The sequence below is a fragment of the Eschrichtius robustus genome, chromosome 2 (genome assembly GCF_028021215.1).
Source record: "Eschrichtius robustus isolate mEscRob2 chromosome 2, mEscRob2.pri, whole genome shotgun sequence".
NCBI classification, from domain to species: domain Eukaryota; kingdom Metazoa; phylum Chordata; class Mammalia; order Artiodactyla; family Eschrichtiidae; genus Eschrichtius; species Eschrichtius robustus.
In genome coordinates, this window is record NC_090825.1 from 137,755,837 (window position 1) to 137,779,415 (window position 23,579).

A 23,579-nucleotide genomic window follows, 5' to 3' on the forward strand; every position below is an offset into this window, starting at 1 on the left:
TTGTATGTAAAACATATCTTTGAAGAGTGTGCTTGTTTAAAGACTTATTTTAATTAATTTATCATCATAAACTTCATTTACATTGATGTACTATCTTAAGATATTCTTAGTCACTGCAATAACAACCATCACCATCATAATCTCATTTTATATAATTCCATTCTATCTTTATCCTTTGAAAACTTGAACATGTGTATTCAGTTATACTAATTTGAAAGAATCTGTTCATTTTTTTACATTGGACAGAGAAGGATTATTGTGATGAAAATATTTGATTGAAAAAAATTATTTGCTGATTAATCTACTCTCTGAACATTTCTTCCAACTGAGTTATTTTAATTGATTTCCACTTGCATACAATTTCCTCATTACATGAGAGGTTCATTCATGTTTAACTTTGGCTAGGTGTATAATCTTCCTAGCTGAACTTCATCAGAAGTTCCTGACTCATGCTGTATGCTCTTAAATAGAATATATCGAAGCATAAAAATATTTTGACTTTTCCTCATGTGACCCGTAGAAAGGCCTTGAGTACTTTATAGGTATTTCTAATAACACTTCAGAGTCTAATGCTAAGTCAATAAAGTCTAGTATTAGAGCACGTGATTTAAATTCTGTTTCAATGTTCCTTAAATAATAAATTATATATGTATATTATATATATATATATATATATCCCCCTACAACAGGGATTTCATGTTGTGGGGGGGGGATGACAAAGTTTTTCTAGAATTGGGAAAAAATAAGGTTCCTCAGCAATTGCCCTAGCTCTCAGCCAAAGCACACAGGTATGAGCTCATCTTCCATTTAAGCCTGGTACACCTGAAGAGCACTTGATTTCAAACCACCATTTCTTTGTCAAAAAAGCAAGTTAACCACGCCTCTATTTACAGTTTGGCTGAAGTTGATTCACAACAACCCTCTATCTTGAACCTTTGCACTCCAGATTATAAACTTTCTATCTTAAAGCAGAACGACTTCACATGCCACTCACGGACTCCCTGGTGAGCTGGAGTGAAAGACACACTTTGGTCAAAGGATCCTATTCCTTGTCTCTGAGACTGTACTCAACTGAGTGAGAATGTAGTTTGAGGATAATCATTAAGTGTATATTTGAATAGAAAAAAATATGTAAGGGAATACATCAAGATATTAACAGTGGATTTATGTGGAAGGTGGTATTCCAGGGAATTTAAATTTTAAAAAATATTTTTCTGAAGTTTCTAGACTTATATTATGAACTTTCAAAATTTTTTATAAACAACATAATATGTTATATGGGCCTCATGCTTACCCTAAAGCTTTTGTAATGTTTTAGAGTAGCATTCCCAAGTAAGTTTGGGAAACACAGGGGTAGATGATGTTGACCACGTTTATTTAAAACATGGTTTCTTAGAGACATTAGCATGCTAACGTCCAAGACAAATCTTTCGGAGGCATACATAATAAGCAGAGTTTTACAGTAATGGAAACTTCTTGCTCCACTGCATACTTACTAACAGCTGATGACAAATCAAAGAAAACTGTTTGGATGTGTGACAAGGGAAACATATTAGAAGGGAAAATATAGAAAGTGAGTGTTCTCCTCTTCTGATTATCTTACCCCCACAAGTTAAAGATGGAATCATCTGCTAACAATCTAAAATCAGCAGAGGGAAATAGTCCATATATTTGGCAAGTGGATAGCTCACTTCTTCAGAGCATTTTATCATGCTAGATAAAACAGATTTGTGGTGTGTATGTGTCAATCACAATCTCCCAATTTTTCCCTCCCCCACCTTACCCCCTGGTAACCATAAGTTTGTTTTCTACATCTGTAACTCTGTTTCTGTTTTGTAAATAAGTTTGTTTGTACCCTATTTTTTAGATTCCACATATAAGTGATATATGGTATTTGTCTTTTTCTGTCTAACTTACTTCACTCAGTATGACAATCTGTAGGTCCATCCATGTTGCTGCAAATGGCATTATTTCATTCTTTTCATGGCTGAGTAATATTCCATTGTATATATGTACCACATCTTCTTTATCCACTCCTCTATTGATGGACACTTAAGTTGCTTCCATGTCCTGGCTATTGTAAATAGTGCTGCTATGAACATTGGGGTGCATGTATATTTTTGAATTATGGATTTCTCTGCTGGATCATATGGTAGCTCTATTTTTAGTTTTTTAAGGAACCTCCATACTGTTCTCCATAGTGGTTGTACCAATTTACATTCCCACCAACAGTGTAGGAGGGTTCCCTTTTCTTCACACCCTCTCCAGCATTAAAAAAAAAAAAAGAAAAGATTGGTTGCCCCTAAAACATCTGGTAAGCCAAGTTTTGTAAAGCTAGCTACCTTGGGGAGTTACCTTAAAGTGCAGAAATTATAGCCTCCTCACACCCCCGAAATGGATAATAGTGATAAAGGAGTCCAAGAGAACCATCCCGTACCACCAAGCACTTGCAAGTGTGCAAACTGAGATTCGTGTATACTTCCCAAATGATTATGCATTTAATGACAGATCTCTGCTGTAAAAATAAAAATGAAAGGACATAATTTTAATTCCATAAGTGTCACTTAAATCTGTAAGATATTCACCATAAATCTTATAGTTTATAATCTGGAGAGAACCAAAACTCAAACTTGGGAACAAAATGAGGTTTTTTGCTTGATCTAGAAGGGGAAATCTTGAAAGAGAAAGATGAAAGTGAGCTCAATTAATAAGATAGATTCTAGCTTTTGTGACTAGATAGCATATATTTTCTTTTCATTATGGTTTTTAATTGAAAGTCATTCCTGACATTCTAATAAAGTGTGAGCTCTTGATGGAGTCTTAAGAAATAACAGATATTTAAACTAAGAAAAGAATCAGTCTAGTAAAAAAATATATATATGGAAAGAGAGTGTGCAGTAGAGAGATGTATACACTGGGGAAGTGACTGCTGGAAGGGGTGAGAAGGGGGATTGGTATGAGAGGCAAGAGGTTATTACAGCTGAGACTTATTGCTGACAGCTGCTCTTCTTAAGCGACGCAGTTGCTGCGGGATGTTGGATGTTAAAGCTGAGGTTGGAAATGAGTTCTAAAAACACATCTCTATTCTCTTTGTCTCAAACTACCTCCTCTATTTTGAAGCGTTAAACAGTAAACCCCACATAACTATTATGTCAGGGGGCTCATTTAAGCATTTTGGAGCCAGTCAAATTGTTGGGGGGGAAATGGCCTAAAAATATTAGATTGGTTATTGAGGCGACTACCTCCACCTCAAAATTATTATATCATTTGTTGAGCCAAATTTATACTGAAAGTATTAACTGTTTACAAGCGAAATGCTAAGGGATAAAATTTTTGATTTTCAAAAGAATTCTTATTGCATGTATTGGATCACCTTTTTAATGTCCTATACCAAAGATACAAATGTCCTGATAAATGAAATGAATTGCTTAAAATACTGGATTGTTATATCTCAGAGCTAAAGTTGAAAATTACGGAGTCATCTTTTTTCATTTTCACCTCTTAACAAAGTGTTTCCTTTTATACAGGCAAAATTTTTTTCTTTTTTTTTTTTTGGTGAGTGACTGTATTTCCTTGAAAATATCTGTGTTGAGTTGTCACCAAACTATAATACATATGTTTTATTGGTTGAAATATATGCCTCAGAGACCAATAACATAAAATCACATTGAGCTTGAAATGGAATCTATTAAATGAACTTTTGCTGTACCGTAATATGTTCTTCTCATCCTCAAAACTGAAGAAACTTATATAGGTTGTCAGATTTTTTTTCCCAGGGAGTAATTTGGATAATTAAGTTATGATTTAGTGCCAGAAAGCAATCATTTATAAAACATACCCTTGAGTCCTTAAACAGTTAATAAAGCTCACTACAGTACACTATATATTTCCCAAGAGTAGCCGAAGTACCTGGAGCATCTGGAGAGCTGTATAAGACTATTTAAGCTCAAACCATATCTATACGCTAACATATTTTTATTATAATATGAAATGGCTTGGTATCATTCAGGAAAGTGTGTCCATTCTTAAAGAATTCATTAAGCATCATCTGACCTCTCCATAAAATCTGTCTCCCAAAGTGGCATATTTAGGCTCCGTTTTTCCATTGAAAGATATTCACTGTGAAATTTCATGTGTAAGCAGTAAATTATCAGGACTACACAGTGGACTAATTTTAGAAATAGCTAATCAAAGCCTATAAATTTCCCATTTGGGTGTGAGTTTGTGGTGGTGAGATCTAATAAGGGCTGTTGATAGACATTCACTGTCCCAATTTCCTGCTTCATCAGAGCGTGTAACTGAAGTGAAGACTGACATCTTCGTCACCAGTTTCGGACCCGTTTCAGACCATGATATGGTAAGTGACTGCATTTTTGGTTTTTCTGGGGTATTTTCTAAATTTAACTTTTGAAAGAAAAAATATAGATTAGGTATTTAGGAAGCAGCTCGCGATGCCTTGGCTATATCTTTGTGTCTCTCTGTGTGCATAATATGTAACATGTAATACATATAATATTTATGTAATAGAAAATACCCATTTACTTTCCAGACCAGGCCTATTTATGGTTATCAACCACTGCAGTCTTCTTTTGTTCCATCCCTGAAATTATTCCTTTGCCTTGGTTTATGTTCTGCGAGACAAGTACTGTGAATTACCTTATATTTTAGTTAGGAGGACATACTGATTGAAGGATGCTAGGTTTCTGGCTAGCCAGAGCTATTATAAAACAGCCATAAACACTGCAATTGCTGAATTATTTTTGGTTAAAAAGGAGAAATGTGTTTAAAAGCTGAATGAATACTTGACCAGAATTAGACAGAGAATGAAATAACACCTGTGGGAAAGGTTCAGCTTCACTGCAAAAGGCAATCGTTAAATTATTACCAAGAGTGAGAATAAAATGAATACATACCTGTTCTCTCTTTTCCCAACCCAAATGAACTAACATGAATTTCTCTTCTGTCTGATGGGAGCTGGTAAATCCGTAGAGCTCTGCAGATATTGTATAATATTTCTGAACTCAGAACAGCCAAGCTCCTGTATAAGCAGAAAATCATAAAGAGGCCATGAAGATACATCGTTATGGATATTTTGAAGATATACTAATTAAATACTATTTTTGAAATGCCTTTTTGTTGATACCACCTTAACATTAAAGTCTTCTGATTTCATAGTAGCTCAGATGATTCAGAATACAAGTTACAGAAAATATCAGTTTAGACCAGCATTTCCCAAAGTGTGGAAATTCTCAGGGCACCCAGCTTGGCAGGGTTAAAGCTCTGACCAGTCCTGAGGTAAGGTAAACTGTTTAACGGCATTTAATCTAGTGTGTTCCAATCATATTTGTCCAAAACCCTTTCCTTCAAGTGATACTTGTTGACATTCTGTGAGTCATACATTGGGAAATGCTGGCTTAGGATAAGAGAGGTTATGAAATGCACCAACTGTATAAATTAGAGTCAGTGGAGCATACGAGAGACAGCAGAGTGCTAGGTAAGAAGACAGATCTCTGAACCAGAATGCCTGGGTTTATAATCCCAGCTCCTCCATTTATAAGAGTGTATCCTTGGGGAAGTTGCTTAATATGTCTCTGCCTCAGTTTCTTCAGATGTAAAATGGGAGTAATCATAATAATACTTCATGGGGTTATCACAAGTATTAAACAAATTAATACATGAAAAGCACTTAAAAATCATTGGCATATCATGAGCACTCAACAAATGTCAGCCATTCCTACTATGTAAGAAATAGAAATATAAAAGTTAGCCATAATTGTGGATTTATTCCTCTGGCAATTCATTTTGTCAGTGTGGTCAGTCTGTAGACCACTTTATTGAAATATTGTGTGATACAATTATTTTCGCTAAATTGATTGCGGTCTGAGGACCTATTGTGATTCTCCCATATTGGAACTCAGTCTTTCCACCACCCTATTCTCTCATGCTACTTTTCTAATCAAGAACATTTAATAGATCCTAGTCAAGTTTAAGGTCAAATTTAAACTCCTCTTCCTGTAATCCCATACAATCCATACACGATTTACCACTAGACCTCACTTGTTCCCAATATTTACTATTTAGTCATTTACGTTAGTACTACTTTCTGTGAGGCATAACACTGGGGGTTAGCAGGATTGGCTCTAGGATTCAGGCTGGCTGAATTCAAATTCATCACTAACAGCAGCATGACCTTGGGCAAATCAGTTAAGGTTGTAAGGCTCAAAGTCTCTAAAGTGGGTATATTATTACAATTACCTATCCTTGTAAGACTGTTAGGAATTTTAAATGAGATATGTAAATAATGGTCTATTGATGGTGCTCAATAAATAGTAGCTATTATTATTTTGCCTCTGAACCCTTTATCATGCCATGCACTCTCTGTGGAAATTTCCTCTATTCTCCACCCATCTAAATTCTGTATTTCCACAAAAGCCCTAATCAGGACCCAAATGTTTGATGAAAACTTTTTTTTTAATTAATCCAATAACAAGTTAACTTTTCCTTTCTGCATTATAATCACATTTATTGACTGTAAAGTACAATTTAGCTTTTGCACACTGCTTTGTAAAGTTATTTATCTTACATAAATATCTTACTTTCCTAAAGTGATGCCAAAAAACATAAAGGCACTCTTGTTTTGCATCACTCACAGTAACAGTGCATTGCTGTTTTACAGTAAGTGTTGAATTTCTACTTATTTGGTGAAAGGCTTAGGAGTCTATATTATCTTTTAAAAATTAAGGTCTTCTGAAACTCAGTAAATAACACCCTCTTTCTTACCTGAATCCTGAACCTTTTGAGAAATAAGGCCGCAGTGTAAGGGATATGGAAAATGAGAATATCATCTTTATTACTAATAATGATGGTATTGCAAAAGGTGGCTTCTATCTGCAGACAAGTGAGTTTCCAGAGAGTAAACATCAGTCAGATTAACCCACCCCATCAGCAGGCAGTGTTGGCTTCCCTCTGCGCGGGTGTAGACTGTCCATGTAAAACTTCTAGCATAGAGGAACACAGCTGCATTTGTGAGTCTAATGGACAGCCAGCATCCAAAATGCAGAAGACAAGAGGAAGAGGCTGAGATAGGCAAGACTGACTTCTCCTTCCAAATTCTCCTGTCGAATTAAATTATTCCTCCTCTCTCCCCTCCCCAAATAGAAGAGTGTGAGATAAAGAAGAACTTTTGGAAGTTTTACACTGGTGAAGCTCTCTTCTCATAGATAGAAGCACTAAGAGAGGGGATGAAGCATTACAAAGAGCACATACTGATAATGATATTACTCCTAATAATAATAATATATAACTTTTCTCTCTCTATCTCTGGCACCTGGCACGATGTCTCACAAACAGTAGATGCTTGATAGAAGTTGTTAGGGACAGTGCCCAAATAAAGCCACATGCAATCAAAAAGTTTTCTCTTAAAAATATTTGGCATACCTTTGAGTTATTGGTTCAGATTAAGTATGATCTTAGGAACCAATGATGTCTTTTGTCTTAGACAAAAGATGCACTCTAGGATTTTGGATACACCATTAACCCTAAGATTATCATGAATTACTTTTTATTTACGGCCTTTGATCAAATATCAGGCAGGAAGAAGGGAACGGAGTCTAAACCAGTGATACTGTTTTGCCTAAAACTCTTGAACAAGACAATATTTGAATTGTTCTATCAAGGGATCAAATTAGCCATAGGTCTGCAGCTGGTTTCCTAAGTGACAAGCAGAAACTGTACCTTACCACTTTGAGACGATTAATCATTTAAACTACATTACTGGGGAATTATCTGTAAGAAAGAGCAGTATGATTTAGAGGCTATCAAAATTAAAAGGCAGAATGACAAAGCTATTTTTCAAGACATGAAATGTAGTTTTTAAACTGAGCGCTAATAAAATATCTAATTAATAATAATAACCATAACAACATTCAAAACTATTGAATGCTTACAATATGTTAGGCACTGTGCTAAGGGTTTTATTGATCATATTTCTTCTAATCCTCCTGCCAACATTTTAGCTTAGTGTTATTATTACCCACATTTTCCAGAGGAGAAAAGTGACCCAGCTAGGTAGCAACTTGAACTCGCCTTGTCCGTCCTTAGAGACTCCACAGCTCCCAAGGCATTTGACTTTATCTGGAATAGAAAACAAAATTAGGACAACTCCTTAACTTTATTTTAAAAACCACTAATTGGCAATCAAACCTCACATTCCCAGGGCACTAGGTTCTGACAGAAATATCCAGGCAGCACAGTCATACAGCCCTGTTTTCCATAGTGCTTAAAATGTGTTAAATCAAAGCACACACAGACGGTAATAAATGGTGCAAGCGGGAACGCTTCAGTACAATATTTGTTTAGGAATATAACGGATGTTTTGTCCCAGTCTTCAGAAAAAGGCTCATATTCTCTAGGGTCCCACTCTATTGAACAGGGTAACTTGGAGAGAATTTTCACTCAAGTGGTGTGGGCTAGAACACTGAACCCTGAACAAAGTGTTCACCAGAGCATCTTATTTGTTCAGGCACTTTTCCGTGGAGTCTTCTGTTTTGCCTTCTTTTTTTGTTTTGCTTAGTTATGACCACTTTCTCACTTTCTTCAGGTTTTCTGTCCTACCACCCTTCCAAAGAAATAGCACTTTTTCCATCCCCAGCTACCTAGAAATCTAATATAAATTTGTGTTGATTAAAAAAAAAAAAAAAGGGAGACAATAACTTTTAATGTTTACTGAGAACTTCTGTGTTCTAGACTAGGGGTCCCCAACCCCCGGGCTGCGGACCGATACCAGTCCGTGGCCTGTTAGGAACAGGGCCGCACAGCAGGAGGTGAGCAGCGGGCAAGCGAGTGAAGCTTCATCTGCCGCTCCCCATAGCTCCCATTCCCGCCTGAACCATCGCTTGCGTTACCACCTAAACTATCCCCCTGCCCCTCACCCACCATGGTCCGTGGAAAAATTGTCTTCCACGAAACCAGTCCCTGGGTACCAAAAAGGTTGGAGACCACTGCTCTAGACATCTTGTAAGCTGTTCACTTGTGTTGACATTTCTCACAACAGGGAAGTGAAATAAGTATTTCCATGATCCCCACTTTATAAATTAGCAACTAGGGCATTAGAGAAAATAAGAAAATGACCTAAGGCCATTCATCTGGCAGAGGGACGATTCAGTTCTAGTTAGCAAACTTAGAATTTACATTTGTAACCATTATGCTCTGGCTCTACCCTCTCCTTCTTGTTCCAGCTTCCTAAAGAAGGGGCTCTGGCCCATCTTGGTCTAATGAATTTCGACCATGGGGAGAGGTCACACTATACAAGTAGCTGCTGGGAGCTTCATGCTGCTACCATGGCAATATTGCAGGGGCCATTCTCAGAATATGGGAGACCAAATACACTCTTTTTTAGGCAAGAGATGATCATGATCAACTGCATTATATCAGTTTTCATTTCCACTTCTAACAGAGGAAATCATGGAAATGGAAGCTAATCTAGTTAATTTTGCCCCTTGTACTTGTGTATGTGTGTGTGTGCACATGCATGCTTGTGTAACTAGGACAGTATTCGAAAAGAGAGCATCTTAAATGAATTTGGGGATTTCATTGTCCACCATTGTCACAGGTAAATAAAGCTAGCTGTAAATATGATAAACTTGTAAACCTTAGGACCTTGGCAAGTTTTGACATAAGTTTTTGGAATCTTTGCCTTTGGGATATATCTTGTCAAACACTTGATGATAAATATATTTTAAGTTTATTTTATATGTAACATTTATTTTATATTCAAAAATCTCCTTGGAGCAAGCAACAAGGGAACAAATGTTTCAGATTCATGGGAATATGGTCAGTTTAGACATCCTTGGAACCTTGGTTTACGAGAGACTGTTGCCTCCACTGCTGACCAGGCTAAAGTTGTTCAGTTGGATAAACTATAGAGCGCTGATTCCTGAGTAACAGAAATAGCATCATTATCATAGCCCTATCTCAGAAGCTTCTCTATTGTCCAGAGAAGAGAACATGCACAGCCCAGAGTAAACCCATCCGCTCTGCTTCCCTAGCAAGCACTGCTACTCTGGATCTTTTCCTGATATAATCCACAGGCACTCCCCTCATTTCTCTCCTCATGGAAAATACTATTCTAAACCCATTTTACTCCTCCACAAGTTTTTCCTATAGCTTCCAAGTCCAAACAGTTTCTCCCTCTGCCGAATTTAACAGATGCATAATAAATGTTTCTAAGTAAATTCCTGTGCCAGGTATCCCAGTGCCTCTCATCTGACACTTCCAGACAGAAAAAACAAACAAAGTAACTTCTCTTGCCTGCAAAGATAGACTGGTGTCCTGTTACACTTTTTTGTTTCTATCTCAATTGCATTTACCACTACGCCTGGTACATTACAGACTAACCAATAATAATTCTTAGTTACCTGATCAGTAAGGGCTCATCAATGTCAAATGTGTGCTTTGAAAATCTTCATTCAGTCTTTACCCAAACTTGCATTAACCCTGGGAAAGAGACAGGTAGTAAAATTCATGCACAAAAAGCCTGAACACAGACACTATTGTGCATGTGCTAAAGACGATGTGTATAAAAGATTTTAAAAAACAGCTTTCTGATGCATCAGGGTTCAGGGGATTAAGAAAACGGAGCATGATGTTTTCAAGTTAGTCTTCCTTCCAGTTTGGAGCATTCTAAGATTAATGGAGAATGTGGTAATCTTTATTTCAAACCACTGACTTCCAATTTTGGTGTCAGTGTAGCAAGTCCTGCAAGGAAGATGGATATTATTACCCCTTTCAATTTTAGGAGCTGGTAAATCACATTGCTTGTTTTCAGATTAGCAGATGTCTGTCTCTGGGTCTTGCCATGAGGAATGCTGTGCTTATTCAAATAAATAGATTCCCTGGCTGTGAATGATGATGAGCTTCACACATTTCTCCTGTGTCTCATACACACATATATATGTATATACTCACAAACACACACTCACACACACCCGCGTATTCTGCATTCTTTTCTTTTTTTCTTGGAAAGTATGCAAATTACCAGTGAAACAATTTCTTATTTTCATAATCTTCTTCACTGTGTAGAATTGAAAATCTATATACATTATTTGTGGAAAAAAATGTTCACTTAGCCAAAAAGAAGATGGGATTATCACATCCACATTAGCACCATGGATGTCTTGGGACTGGGTGTGGGGTTTTCAGAGACCGTGAGCGGGCCCCCACAAATGCTTTATTTTTATAACTACAATTGCCTAACTTAAACATTTTCCTGTATGTAATAATCTGTAACATGAGTTTTGTTTTCACTTGCAATATATTTTATCTCTTCGAGTACTGATGTGGTGGAGGTGGTGGTGGGAATAGGGTGCTAGTTTCCTTTCACATGTCTGAGGAGATACTCAGCAGAAGTTTTCTCACCAAAAAGTAATTCAGGCATTTAGATATGTTTAAAGTGATTATGTCAACCAACGATTCACCTGATACCATTATGTACAGGCCCCCACAAGTTTACTTCTAGGAACATCATCTAGGTCAAATTTTGCTTCTAAAGTTGCAAAAATTATGCATCGTCTGTGTAAGCCATTTGCATTGCAAAATACAGCACCGTGAACTCTTTGCCATTTTCCAAAATTACCTAGGAATATACAATAGATGTATTCTTCCGTCAAAGCTGGAAGGATGAAAGGTTAAAATTTAAAGGACCCATGACGGTACTCCGGTTAAATAACCTAATGGCAAGTAAAATCTGGACTCCGGATACCTTTTTCCACAATGGAAAGAAATCAGTGGCACACAACATGACCATGCCCAACAAGCTCCTACGGATCACGGAGGATGGGACCTTGTTGTACACCATGAGGTAAGGATGACTGTGCTTCCATTCGTGAATTTTTCTAGACCTTCTCTTCCATGTGTAGGCAATCATCAAGCTGATGGGCCATTGTAGAGCATCTGGTTTCCTGTTTTCCCTGTTTTTCAACTTTAATAATTACTCTACTATGAAAACTAAACTGGCTGAAATATTATGCAAGTATTAAAGTGTTAAGTAAAATGATTAGACAAAATGAAAAAAAATGTTTACAATGTATAAGTAATGCAATATAAATATATATATATATATATATATATATATATATATATATATATATATATATATATATATATATATATCTCCAATATGTTCTAATTCAATAGAAGAACTTCTCCCTACTATTAACCTCGTGGATTCCTGCATTCCAGTAAGGTCTAGATTAAATTTCTAGAAGCTATCTCATGGTATATATCTGAAAATGTTTCTATGTAAAAAGCAGAAAAAAACCAGAACATAGAAAAAGTTCAAAATTTTTAAACATATATTCATGTGGAAGTATACATTTTGAGGAAGTATATTAATTCACAATGATGTTAATTAGACTGAGAATATAAATATTCTTAATTTTGCTTAAGTTGAAGACTACATATATATTTTTGCTCCATAAACATTTCCCCCATTTTGAGATTACTGTAAGCCCAGAATCTGGATACCAATCATTCATTTATGGATGAATGAAAGAAACATGAATTGAATAAAGGTTTGAATATTTTTAGAAAAAAAGTTGTTTAAAAATATTCCTAATTTATGAGAAATTAAGAATTATCCACGACTTGGGACTTCCCTGGTGGTCCAGTGGTAGAGAATCCGCCTTCCAATGCAGCGGACATGGGTTCGATCCCTGGTCGGAGAACTAACATCCCACATGCTGCGGGGCAACTAAACCCGTGCGCCACAACTACTGAGCTCACGCACCTCAGCTAGAGAGCCTGTGTGTCGCAAACTACAGAGCCCGCACGCCGCAACGAGAGAAGCCCACGGACCGCAGCGAAAGATCCCACGTGCCGCAACGAAGGTCCTGTGTACCACAACTAAGACCTGACACGGCCAAAATATAAAATAAATAAATAAAATAAATATTAAAAAAAATTATGTAGGACTCATTCTGAAGAGCAGTTTTTTCATATCCAGATGACTTGTTGGGATGTTGTTTTTGTAGATCTGGCCAGCATTTGGTAATTTAGACCATCCAATTATTCCTTTGTTATGAAAAGGTAATGAAGGCAACCCCCAGACTTGGTGGATTGTGTTTCGAGTGGGAGTAGAGTGATATTTTGACTTTGGAGAAAGCTGCCAGAATTCCTAGCTTTTTATACCCAAATGAAAGAAAAACTGCTTTAAGGGCCACTTTAGATAGATGTTGGACTCAACTAGTAAAAGTGTAATAGGACTGAAAGAATGAAAAATCCAGGAAAGAGAGAAAGCAGAGGATCAGTGGACAGATGTGTTGAGAACGTTCCAGATCATCTAAGCAGGATTTATTTATATTTGAAATGTGAAATATTCTCCCCTTGTAAAATAACCTACACTTGTTTTTGAGCCTAAATCTAGTATCCTTCCCTGCCAGCTGGTAATTATCTAAGGAGGGATTTGTGTATACTGAAAAGTTTATCAGTTAATAGTTCCTGATATATGTAATATTCTTCATCAGTAACTAACCTATATCCCCCTTCTCCTACATTTCTCATCACCTTTGCTAATGTGTTACCACTTCCCTGAATAGTTTGACTTAAGTATATGAGTTTAATCATTAATTTACACATTTCATATTTACTTTAATTAATATTGTAATCACTTCATGATTTTGTTATAAAGCCATCTTGCCACATTAGAGTTACTTACTAGTATGGGTAAATATATTTTCTGAAAATTATGTGAGGAATTTGGGTGTAAATTCTCCATAGTTCCACCAAATGAGATCAAATATATTTCAGTGAATTCCTTTCTTGACTACCCTTTTTAAAACATAAATAGAATTCACATTCCCATTCCCATAACATAGGGACTAAAAAGAAGCTCAGCAGAGCCCTGGCTTCAATTAGGCAGTAGATTTGTAGGTAAAACTAAATGGTTGGAATATAGTGAAATCACTTATAAAGGAGACTTTAAGCGAATGTCAGCTTCACAGAACCTGAGGACAGTTCCTCCCTCACCTATTCCTTTGCTGTCTTATGCATTTGGTGCTATATTAGGGAAGGAGGTGGGGAGAGATGCACTTAGGAATGGAGAAATTTGCCTCTCTTCCTTGTTATCCATGTCTTCTCAACCAAGGGTGAATTAGTATTATTGCAAGTATTTATTTGCTTACATCCCATTTTATTCTCAAAGGATTTGCTCTGGTAGGTGGATTAGTTGATGATGCCTATTTTGGAAAACTTGGGCAATGCTTGCCCATCATACGAAATCAGGTGTCACCTATTTTCTCAAAACAGACCAAAAAATGGATAGAATCCAGTCATTGTTGTAAATAATTCTTTTTATTTTTTATTTTATTTTTAAAAATTTATTTATTTATTTTTGGCTGCATTGGGTCTTCGTTGCTGCGCACGGGCTTTCTCTTGTCGCGGTGAGCGGGGTCTACTCTTCGTTGTGGTGCTGAGGCTTCTCATTGTGGTGGCTTGTCTTTGTTGCAGAGCATGGGCTCTAGGTGCGCGGGCTTCAGTAGTTGTGGCTCATGGGCTCCGTAGGTGTGGCTCGTGGGCTCTAGAGCGCAGGCTCAGTAGTTGTGGTGCACGGGCTTAGTTGCTCCGCGGCATGTGGAATCTTCCCGGACCAGGGCTCGAACCCATATCCCCTGCATTGGCAGGTGGATTCTTAACCACTGCACCACCAGGGAAGTCCAATAATTCTTTTTAGATCGTTTGATTATTAACAGCTCGGTATAGCATTGCCATTTGTGTTTGTCTCTCCTGCTTTCTTAATATATTTGCTATAGTTAATAACATCCCACTTGTATTTATCAGAAAGTATCTAATCTATAGGACTTTTGTCTGTATCCCATATTTCCCTTAATCGATAAGGCTGACGGTGAGAGCTGAATGTCCAATGCATTTGGAGGATTTCCCTATGGATGCCCATGCCTGCCCACTAAAATTTGGGAGCTGTGAGTAAATTTATTTTATTTTTATTTTTATGAGAGGCATGTCTTTAAGCAAGAAACCTCCAGTTAGTTATGAATGTTCAAGAGACAGATAAAGAACATCAAGAAAGTTTAAACAGTGATTTACTGCAAGTGCTTTCTATAAGTAATAATCTTTTACTTCACTTTTTAATATTTTTTTTAGGAAGGGGTTATTCCCTATCTGTTTAACTAGAAAGAATGGATTTAACTATTTAGTGGAAAAATTCTAATTTTGTTCAAGTAGTATTCATAAAAAACCAAATGGAGTATGAATGCTTATACCTCATAGATAATATCTTCTTTCCAATAAATGGAGATCACTGTGTTTATTTTATATCATTACTGACATTTGTTTGTTCTTAAGAATAATTTGACTTGTTGATCAAATGGAAATATTGGTAGGTGGCAAAGGACAATAATTAGGTTTTCTTAATAATGAAGCCTACACCCAAAGATGATGCTAGAAAAGAATTTACTGTAATTATTGTCTTAAAACAGTTCTAGATATATTTGAGTATCTCATGAAGTTCATGTATATATTAATGCTTTTGAAGCTATCTTAGAAATCACCTTTATGATAACTTCCAGGGTTTCTGCTACTTGAAAATATGCAGGCACACACGTTAGAGGAGCCCAGAGAACAGTGGTCAGCAGAGTTAGGTTCTCTTGTCTTCCTCTACTTTTCTGCTTTTGATTACTGTGCATGCATAAAGTGAGAAGGAATAATGTATTCCTGGTTTCCTGCAGGGGAGTTACGTATAAGGACTGAGTCAACCTCTGGACTAACCTAACCAGCTTTCTGTTCTCACTAGACACGCAATCTGAGCAACTATTTTGGTGAAGGTATGATTCACAGAAGAAAAATAGTGGTAGTGTAGGAAGACAGCAAGCAAAGAAAATAGCAAAGGGCCTTCGGGTCCCTAGCAGCGCTAGTCATGGAAAGACAACTTTCTCTATTTATAAATCTCATTCTATACTGAAACCCAAGGGTAAACTACTTTTAAAAATGTCAGCTAAACAGGCCTTTGATGATAACTCCCTCCTCTCCATTTTTTTTCCCCAATTTAATGTATGTTCTATACCATGAACTATTATTTTTTTTCTGATTACCAGTTCCATTTTTAACAATAATATTATGTATTATGTGTTACTTGTATGCCAGGCAGTGTACTAAATATTTGTATATGCATCAGCTCATCTAATCCACAAAATAATCTTATAGTTAGGGATATCATACATCATAGTTTGCCTGAAACAGTACTGATTCATGCCTAAAATCTTGGTATAACTAAAAGTGCCTCCTTTTGGCTTCAAAAATATCTTGTTTTAGACAATTAATTTTATGTTTAGTATATTAGTTAGCTCACTCACTTTTAAGCAGTGAGTATAGCTTAAAAAAGAGGAGTTTATATTTTTATATAAGATATATGAAGGTAAGTGACGGTTAATTGCTGGTTAGTTCAGCATCTTAACAAGGATGCTATCTTAAGATGTCCTTAGAAGTTCTTCCTGATGACAGAATGTTTGTTGCAACTCCAGCCATTGCCTCTGCTTTCAAGATGAAGAGGAATAGTGGGAAAAGAAGAAAAGAGTAGTGCCTGTGTCAAAAAAGTAAAATCTTTCCCTAAAATCCTAACAGGTATCTTCTCACATCTTATTAATTAAAGCTGTGTCACATGACCAATGCTAACTGCAAAGGAGGCTGGGGAAAAATATTTTTAACTAGGCACATTGTCATCCTGAAGAAAATGGACAGTGAGGAGAAAACAAATAATGTCTCATATAAGAAAACTGAAATTTAAAGAAAAACATGTAAGCTGTTTTCCACCTCAGAGCCTTTGCACATGCTCTTTTCTCTGCCTGGGTTACTCTCCCCTTGGTTCTTAGCAGAGCTGGTTTTATTTTTTAAATATAGGATTTTTATTTATTTATTTTTTTGGCCATGCCTCGCAGCTTGTGGGATCTTAGTTACCCAACCAGGGATCGAACCCTGGCCCTCGGCACTGAAAGTGCCGAGTCCTAACCACTGGACCGCCAGGGAATTCCCCGTGGCTGGTTTTATTTATCCCCTACATCTCAGCATAAATATCGGTTCCGAGGGCCTTCCTTGAAGCCCTTATCAAAATTGTAGGTGCTCCCATCAGTCTTCTTGATCACAATACACATTTATTTTATACTATTTATCACAGAAATAATTATTAGTTTTGTTAACATTGTTATTGTCTGGAGACTGTAAACTCCATGACAGCAGAATCTATTTTGTTCTACATTTCCTAGCACAGAGCCTAATACAATGTAGGCACTCAATAAATATTTATTGAATGGATAAAGATGATAATAATCAGGTTTTAAATGCCCCTTCAGTGTTTAAGCCTCAGAAATGATGGCCTCAGAAAAGAGGGTTTAAGGACTGTGGGGAATGAAACCTCAACATCAAAGACTTAATATTGAAGGACAGGCTCAGAAGGCACATGCTCAGTGGAAGGGAACACCATGGCGAATTACTGTTGCCTGCCAGTGGCATGGGAAGACGCAGCAGTGGTCCATTTATTGTACAGTCATTTCTCAAACGTGGCCTAACTAGTGTATTTCAGAGATAAAGAAACTGAGGCAAAAGTGAGATAAAAATGCTTTGACCCAACTTTTAAAGCAAACACCTTGCCAAAGTATCAGAGAGAATAAGGAAAACATAAGCATGATGATTTTGCAATAATTTAGTAAAGCACTGTGTAATAAATGTTTATGAGGTACGGAAGCAACTTCATCCATATGTTGATAAGAACCAAACCTGGAAAAGCAGATGTTTTCCCTACCACTCGCCATTAGATTCTGATTGTCAGTGCTGTGTTATACTTTCTGCTTGTTAGGGATAACACCCTCTGTATAAGGCCAGATAACTCAAACACAGTATGCATAAGGCAGCTGACATCTTTTAACTGCTTTCTGAGGAATTTACAAAATAAGGCTTTGATTCTAGAAGAAGAGATTCAGATTATATTCTGACGATAAGATCTAGGCAAGTGCTAGATGTAGTCAGGATTTAATAAATGATCATTTCCTGACTGATTATCAAGCAGTGTCTTATAAACAAGGAAAAAGGGATAAATAGAGATGTAAACAATGAGTAATCTCTACCTTCACAACAATAGCATATTTATAGTAGATTTCATACACAATGGAGTTTCTAAGAAATTGCAAGAAATGAGACACTGAATTATATTAAATGAGAAATCGATGGTAACACATTTTTCTTTTCCCTCTACAAGTAAATTAGCAGCCCATTGGCAACAAATGACAAGGTATAAAAGATAGGGTCCAGGCACTGTTGCTAATGACAGTGTGATAAAGTGGCAAGAATTCTAATTTGTTATGAAATGACACAAGATCTAGAATTGGTTTCATCAATAGTTACATGACCACCAGTTATCTTTGCTTGGCTTTTGAGCATATATTAGAGAGTCTTTGCCTAGAAAATTCTTACTAACAGCAGTGGAATAGAATGAATGGCATTCTATGTTCTTATCTTGGTTTTCCCACTAAGTAACTATGCACCCTTAAACAAGTCATTTAATGTACCTGTGCCCCAGCTTGCCACTTGTAAAATGAAATAAACTATGTGACTCTAAAAGTTCTTCCACATTAACATTCAGTGATTCCAGGTCACCATAAACCCAGTATGTCCTCTTTGGTAAGACCCTTCCACTTGACAAACAAGGGTTTATCATGACCAGAAAAACATTTTACTGAATATAGGTACCTACAAATTTTAAGTGATATGGTTCTTTTCAAATGTGTGCTCTGGCCTCTCCAAAGGGATTTTCTTTTTTAATAAATAAAGTTTTAGACCCTCCTAACAAATGCAGTCATGCCACTATATACAATTCTGAAATGCTTAATTTTTTTTGTTTGTTTTTTTTTAAGTCAATGAGTTGTGTTAAGTCAATGGGAGAAATCCTTTCACAATGTATATGTATAATAAATCCTCACGTTGTACACTTTAAATATCTTACAGTTTTGTTAATTATACCTCAATAAAGCTGAAAATAAATTAATAAAAGATTACTGCAGTTAAAAAAATTTCATTGAGGACCACCACAATTAATAAAATAAAAAAGGCAATGACGATAAACTCTAAAATTATCCACTGTCACTCTTACATGTTTCTGAAAGAAGCCATAACCACTAAATTAATTCCTAGTATATTCTCTCAAACTTCTGAAAAAATTTGTTGAAAAAGCTATCTGACTGTAAGTTGGTTCAGGAATGATGCTGGAGCAGACAGGATACCCACATAAAATCTGGGGAATACTAGCTACATTTTTCTGCATCAATCACCCAGAAACAAGTGGTCACTCTAAAGAGAATGTGGTTCAGAGAATGAGGGGCACGGGCTCACATCTGGTTTTAGGCAGCCTGATGTTTGTGTGAAAAGGCCACCATTATTTTACATCTCATAGTATTGTAGCTTGGACAAATACAGATTTGGACAAAGCACCCAAGCCAGGTTACCATGGGGTGAGGGTTGTGTTGAGCACGGACTCATTATGACTTCTGAGCCACAGGCATGTTTGCCTTTGAGGGCCGTTCCTCCAAACATATATATTAAAAATGTATTTTAATTTTTATTTCCTCTTTTAAATTTTTATATTTTATGATGATGTTAATAAAAAGTTGGATTATATTCATTTTTCCTTCTGATTTTAAAAGAAAGTGAAACATGTCTGTGCCTCCTAAAAGCATTGTAGGCCCCAGGTACGGAGCCTACTGTCCCTAATGGAGAAGTTGGCCAAGGGGTAAAGCTTTCACCATAGGGCTAACTTTTGCTATCATATCTCCCACTCAGAAGCCCTGGAAACTGTTTTTGCTAATGCGACATCCCTTCCATGTTTCTCTCTCTACATCTAAACAGAGGAGAATAGGTACCATCATTACAACCTAAATGACGTGGGTGTTCTGTGACTAGAGATCAGAAAAGCTATGGAATTCCTTCTCTTTCTCCTTCTCTGTCTCTCTCACTCTGTACATCTCCTCTTCTAACCTTCCTGAATTAAAGATCAGGATTATGACCTAACCTCTCCTATAGGAGGATGACTAGGTTAAAGTGTTACATGACAAATAAGAATGATTGAGAAGTGGAAAGAGCTATATGGTACTCCTCCTCCTCCTCTTCCTCATCATCATGATAGCAAATATCTATGAGAAGGATAATTAATTAAAAAGAAAGTAAAATCACACTTTCTTTAAAAATGGAGGTATCACCTCACAACAGTCAGAATGGCCATCAACTAAAAATCTACAAACAATAAATGCTGGAGAGGGTGTGGAGAAAAGGGAACCCTCTTGCACTGTTGGTGGGAATGTAAATTGATACAGCCACTATGGAGAACAGTATGGAAGTTCCTTAAAAAACTAAAAATAGAACTACCATATGACCCAGCAATCCCACTCCTGGGCATATACCCTGAGAAAACCATAATTCAAAAAGAGTCATGTACCACAGTGTTCTTTGCAACACTATTTACAGTAGCCAGGACATCAAAGCAACCTAAGTATCCATCGACAGATGAATGGATAAAGAAGATGTGGCACATATATACAATGGAATATTACTCAGTCATAAAAAGAAATGAAATTGAGTTATTTGTAGTGAGGTGGATGGACCTAGAGTCTGTCATACAGAGTGAAGTCAGAAAGAGAAACCAACAAATACCGTATGCTAACACATATATATGGAATCAAAAAAAAAAAAAATGGTTCTGAAGAACCTAGGGGCAGGACAGGAATAAAGACGCAGATGTAGAGAATGGACTTGAGGACATGGGGAGGGGGAAGGGTAAGCTGGGACGAAGCGAGAGAGTGGCATGGACATATATACAGTACCAAATGTAAAATCGAGAGCTAGTGGGAAGCAGCCACATAGCACAGGGAGATCAGCTCGTCCACCTACAGCGGTGGGATAGGGAGGGTGGGAGGGAAACGCAAGAGGGAGGAGATATGGGGATATATGTATATGTATAGCTGATTCACTTTGTTATAAAGCAGAAACTAACACACCATTGTAAAGCAATTATATTCCAATAAAGATGTTAAAAAAAAAAAGGATGCTTAGTAAAATTTCCAGTGTTATCACATTTATCATGACCTTCCCCTGGCCTGATATAATCTGGACCCAGGCTACTGCCTCTAACCTCATTTCAACTCTTCATTCTGGCCACATTGGTCTTCTTGTTCTTCGTTAAATATGTCAAGCTTTTACCTGCCCTGGAGGAAGAAACTTGTTAGCTCATCTATCCAGCGTACTCTTCCCCAAGACTTACATGGCTCCCTCTCACATTTCTGTCATGTATTTGTATAAATATCATTTCCTCAGTGAACCTCTTTGAGTCCCTTACCTAGAATAGGCCCCATCCCCTTCATTCTCTATTCTCATATCTGTTGTATATGGCTTTACTGCATTTAACACTACTTGAATTATGTATTCATTAGCTTCTCTGCTTTTGTCCCCACTACTGCAATGCATGTTCCACAAGATCAGGTGTTTCTTATGTTCACTGCTGTATCCTCAGCAAAGTACTTAGTCCTTTGTAGATGCTTAAATACCATTTGTTATGAGTGAACAGGTAACTGAATGAATCAGGAAAATGTGTCTCAGTTTTCCTAAACTAAGGGATATGGGCTCTCCTTTCCTAGGCTGACCTCTGGAACCATGTGTTAGAAAATATGAAACTGATAGAACACACCAACTAACGAGGAGAAGCAAAGTGGCAAAACACATGGACCATCTTCCATTCTTTCCTTTTAGATGCTTACACGAGAGCGGAAGTTGTTTATGAGTGGACCAGAGAGCCGGCACGCTCAGTGGTTGTAGCAGAAGATGGGTCACGCCTAAACCAGTACGATCTTCTTGGACAAACAGTAGACTCTGGGATTGTTCAGTCTAGCACAGGTAAGTGCCATTTAGTTACTTTAGATAGGGGAGAAGGACCAGAAGAAGTTTTTGTAAGAATGTGCAAATTCAGTTTAGTCCTTCAATGACACAAGTAGAGAGAGTGAAAATTGCACTAAACTGGGAAACAGTTGGACTGGGAGCTAGTGTAAACTCTATAGACCCATGACCTTGAATTTGACATTTAATGCCTTTTGGTCTCTGGGGGGTTTTGTTGTTGTTGTTGTTTGTTTGTTTACAAAATGAAGAAGTAGTTCCATGTGATCAGGGTAGCATTGTATTTAGACATGTGAACTTCTGGAGAAGAATATATGGGTTAAATCCTTATTCCTCCAGCTTGCCAGTTAATTGTGGTCACCTCACAGCGTTGTTGGAAGGAATGAACTAAATCCATGAAGAGTAATCATCACACTTCCTGGCACATAGAAAACTCTTAATAAATGTTAGCTATTAATATCATCTAGGCCCCATTTATTGTCATGATTCAATAAATCTTGGTAAATTTCTAGCGGCAATCATTACACATAGGATACCAAAAAGCCTTTTTTTCCCCACAAATCCATTTGTAACTCTAGCCAGGGATCTTCCACAGCTAAAATCTACACTGATCACTCCATACTGGAATTAAAAGTAGATGGACCACCATCCTTCTTGGTACTGTAACTGTTTTACCAATGAAATACTCAGAATTAGATCAGATACTATCAAGCAGCTGGATCTAAAATTTTAAACTTTTGAAGTTGTTTCAAGAAATAAGATGAGTTAAGTTATGCAGGTATCCCTTTTGTGACTAAGGGATATGTGATCATAGGGTCAGATAATTATAAATAAAATTTGGATTCTAACAATTAGGAAAATGTACTCCCTTAATCCCAATATTTTTAATTATGTTCAATTACTGAAAGCTTAGCAAGGATCAACAATTTTATGACTGTATTTAAAATTTGAAATTAGTTCATTCACTTTGATTTGTAATTCCTAAAAAAAAGACAATTAAGTGATATGTAAAGGCAGAACTGCTCTTTTTCTCAGGAAAATTCCTTCCTTACATTTCAGACTTTATATTAGTACCACGATCATTATAATCTGACCATTCTAAATTCAAGTAATAGGTCAATATATCTTACTCTGATTATTGGATAATCGCTGCTTAACAGGATCTGTCTTTTGCTTACTTTATAGCATCCATGGCTACTATAGAAGTTGAAATATTTATGTTTCTTGTTTTGAAAAATGGAGAAGATTTTCTCTCAGCTTTGCCTACCTTAGAAATGCACATGGCGTAGTGGGAATGTCTTAGGCTTTGCAGTGAGAAAGATGTGGGCTCAAGTCCTCGTCCTGCCACTTAGAAGCCTGGTGACTTTGGGAAGGTCACTTATCCAATTAGAAACTCTGTTCTCTTCTAAGAATGGCGAGTCTGTAATTTTGCATTAAAGATGAGATAGTATAAAACACAAAGCAGAGTGTTATACAGCAGATGCTCAAAATGGTGTGCAGTAGCTGTTGTTATTGTCCTGAAAACATCCCAGAGCGTGGAAAATACCGAAAATTTTTCTTCTTCACCAAGTTATGTTGGAAAAGATACTAAAATGAGCAGTGCTTACTTTTTAAAACTTGAATGCTATCATAAACTGGATATTGTG

General features: G+C 36.8%; 1 protein-coding gene across 1 annotated transcript in view; it reads left to right on the top strand.

The window, feature by feature from the left end:
- The window catches only part of GABRA1 (gamma-aminobutyric acid type A receptor subunit alpha1), a 53,974-nt gene that overhangs the window by 11,619 nt on the left and 18,776 nt on the right, over positions 1-23,579 (top strand). The window contains exons 3-6 of the mRNA XM_068534585.1: positions 4,290-4,357; positions 11,637-11,857; positions 14,890-14,972; positions 21,793-21,936. Of these exons, the coding sequence (XP_068390686.1) occupies positions 4,290-4,357; positions 11,637-11,857; positions 14,890-14,972; positions 21,793-21,936 (516 nt within the window). The remainder of the gene's footprint in view (positions 1-4,289; positions 4,358-11,636; positions 11,858-14,889; positions 14,973-21,792; positions 21,937-23,579) is intronic.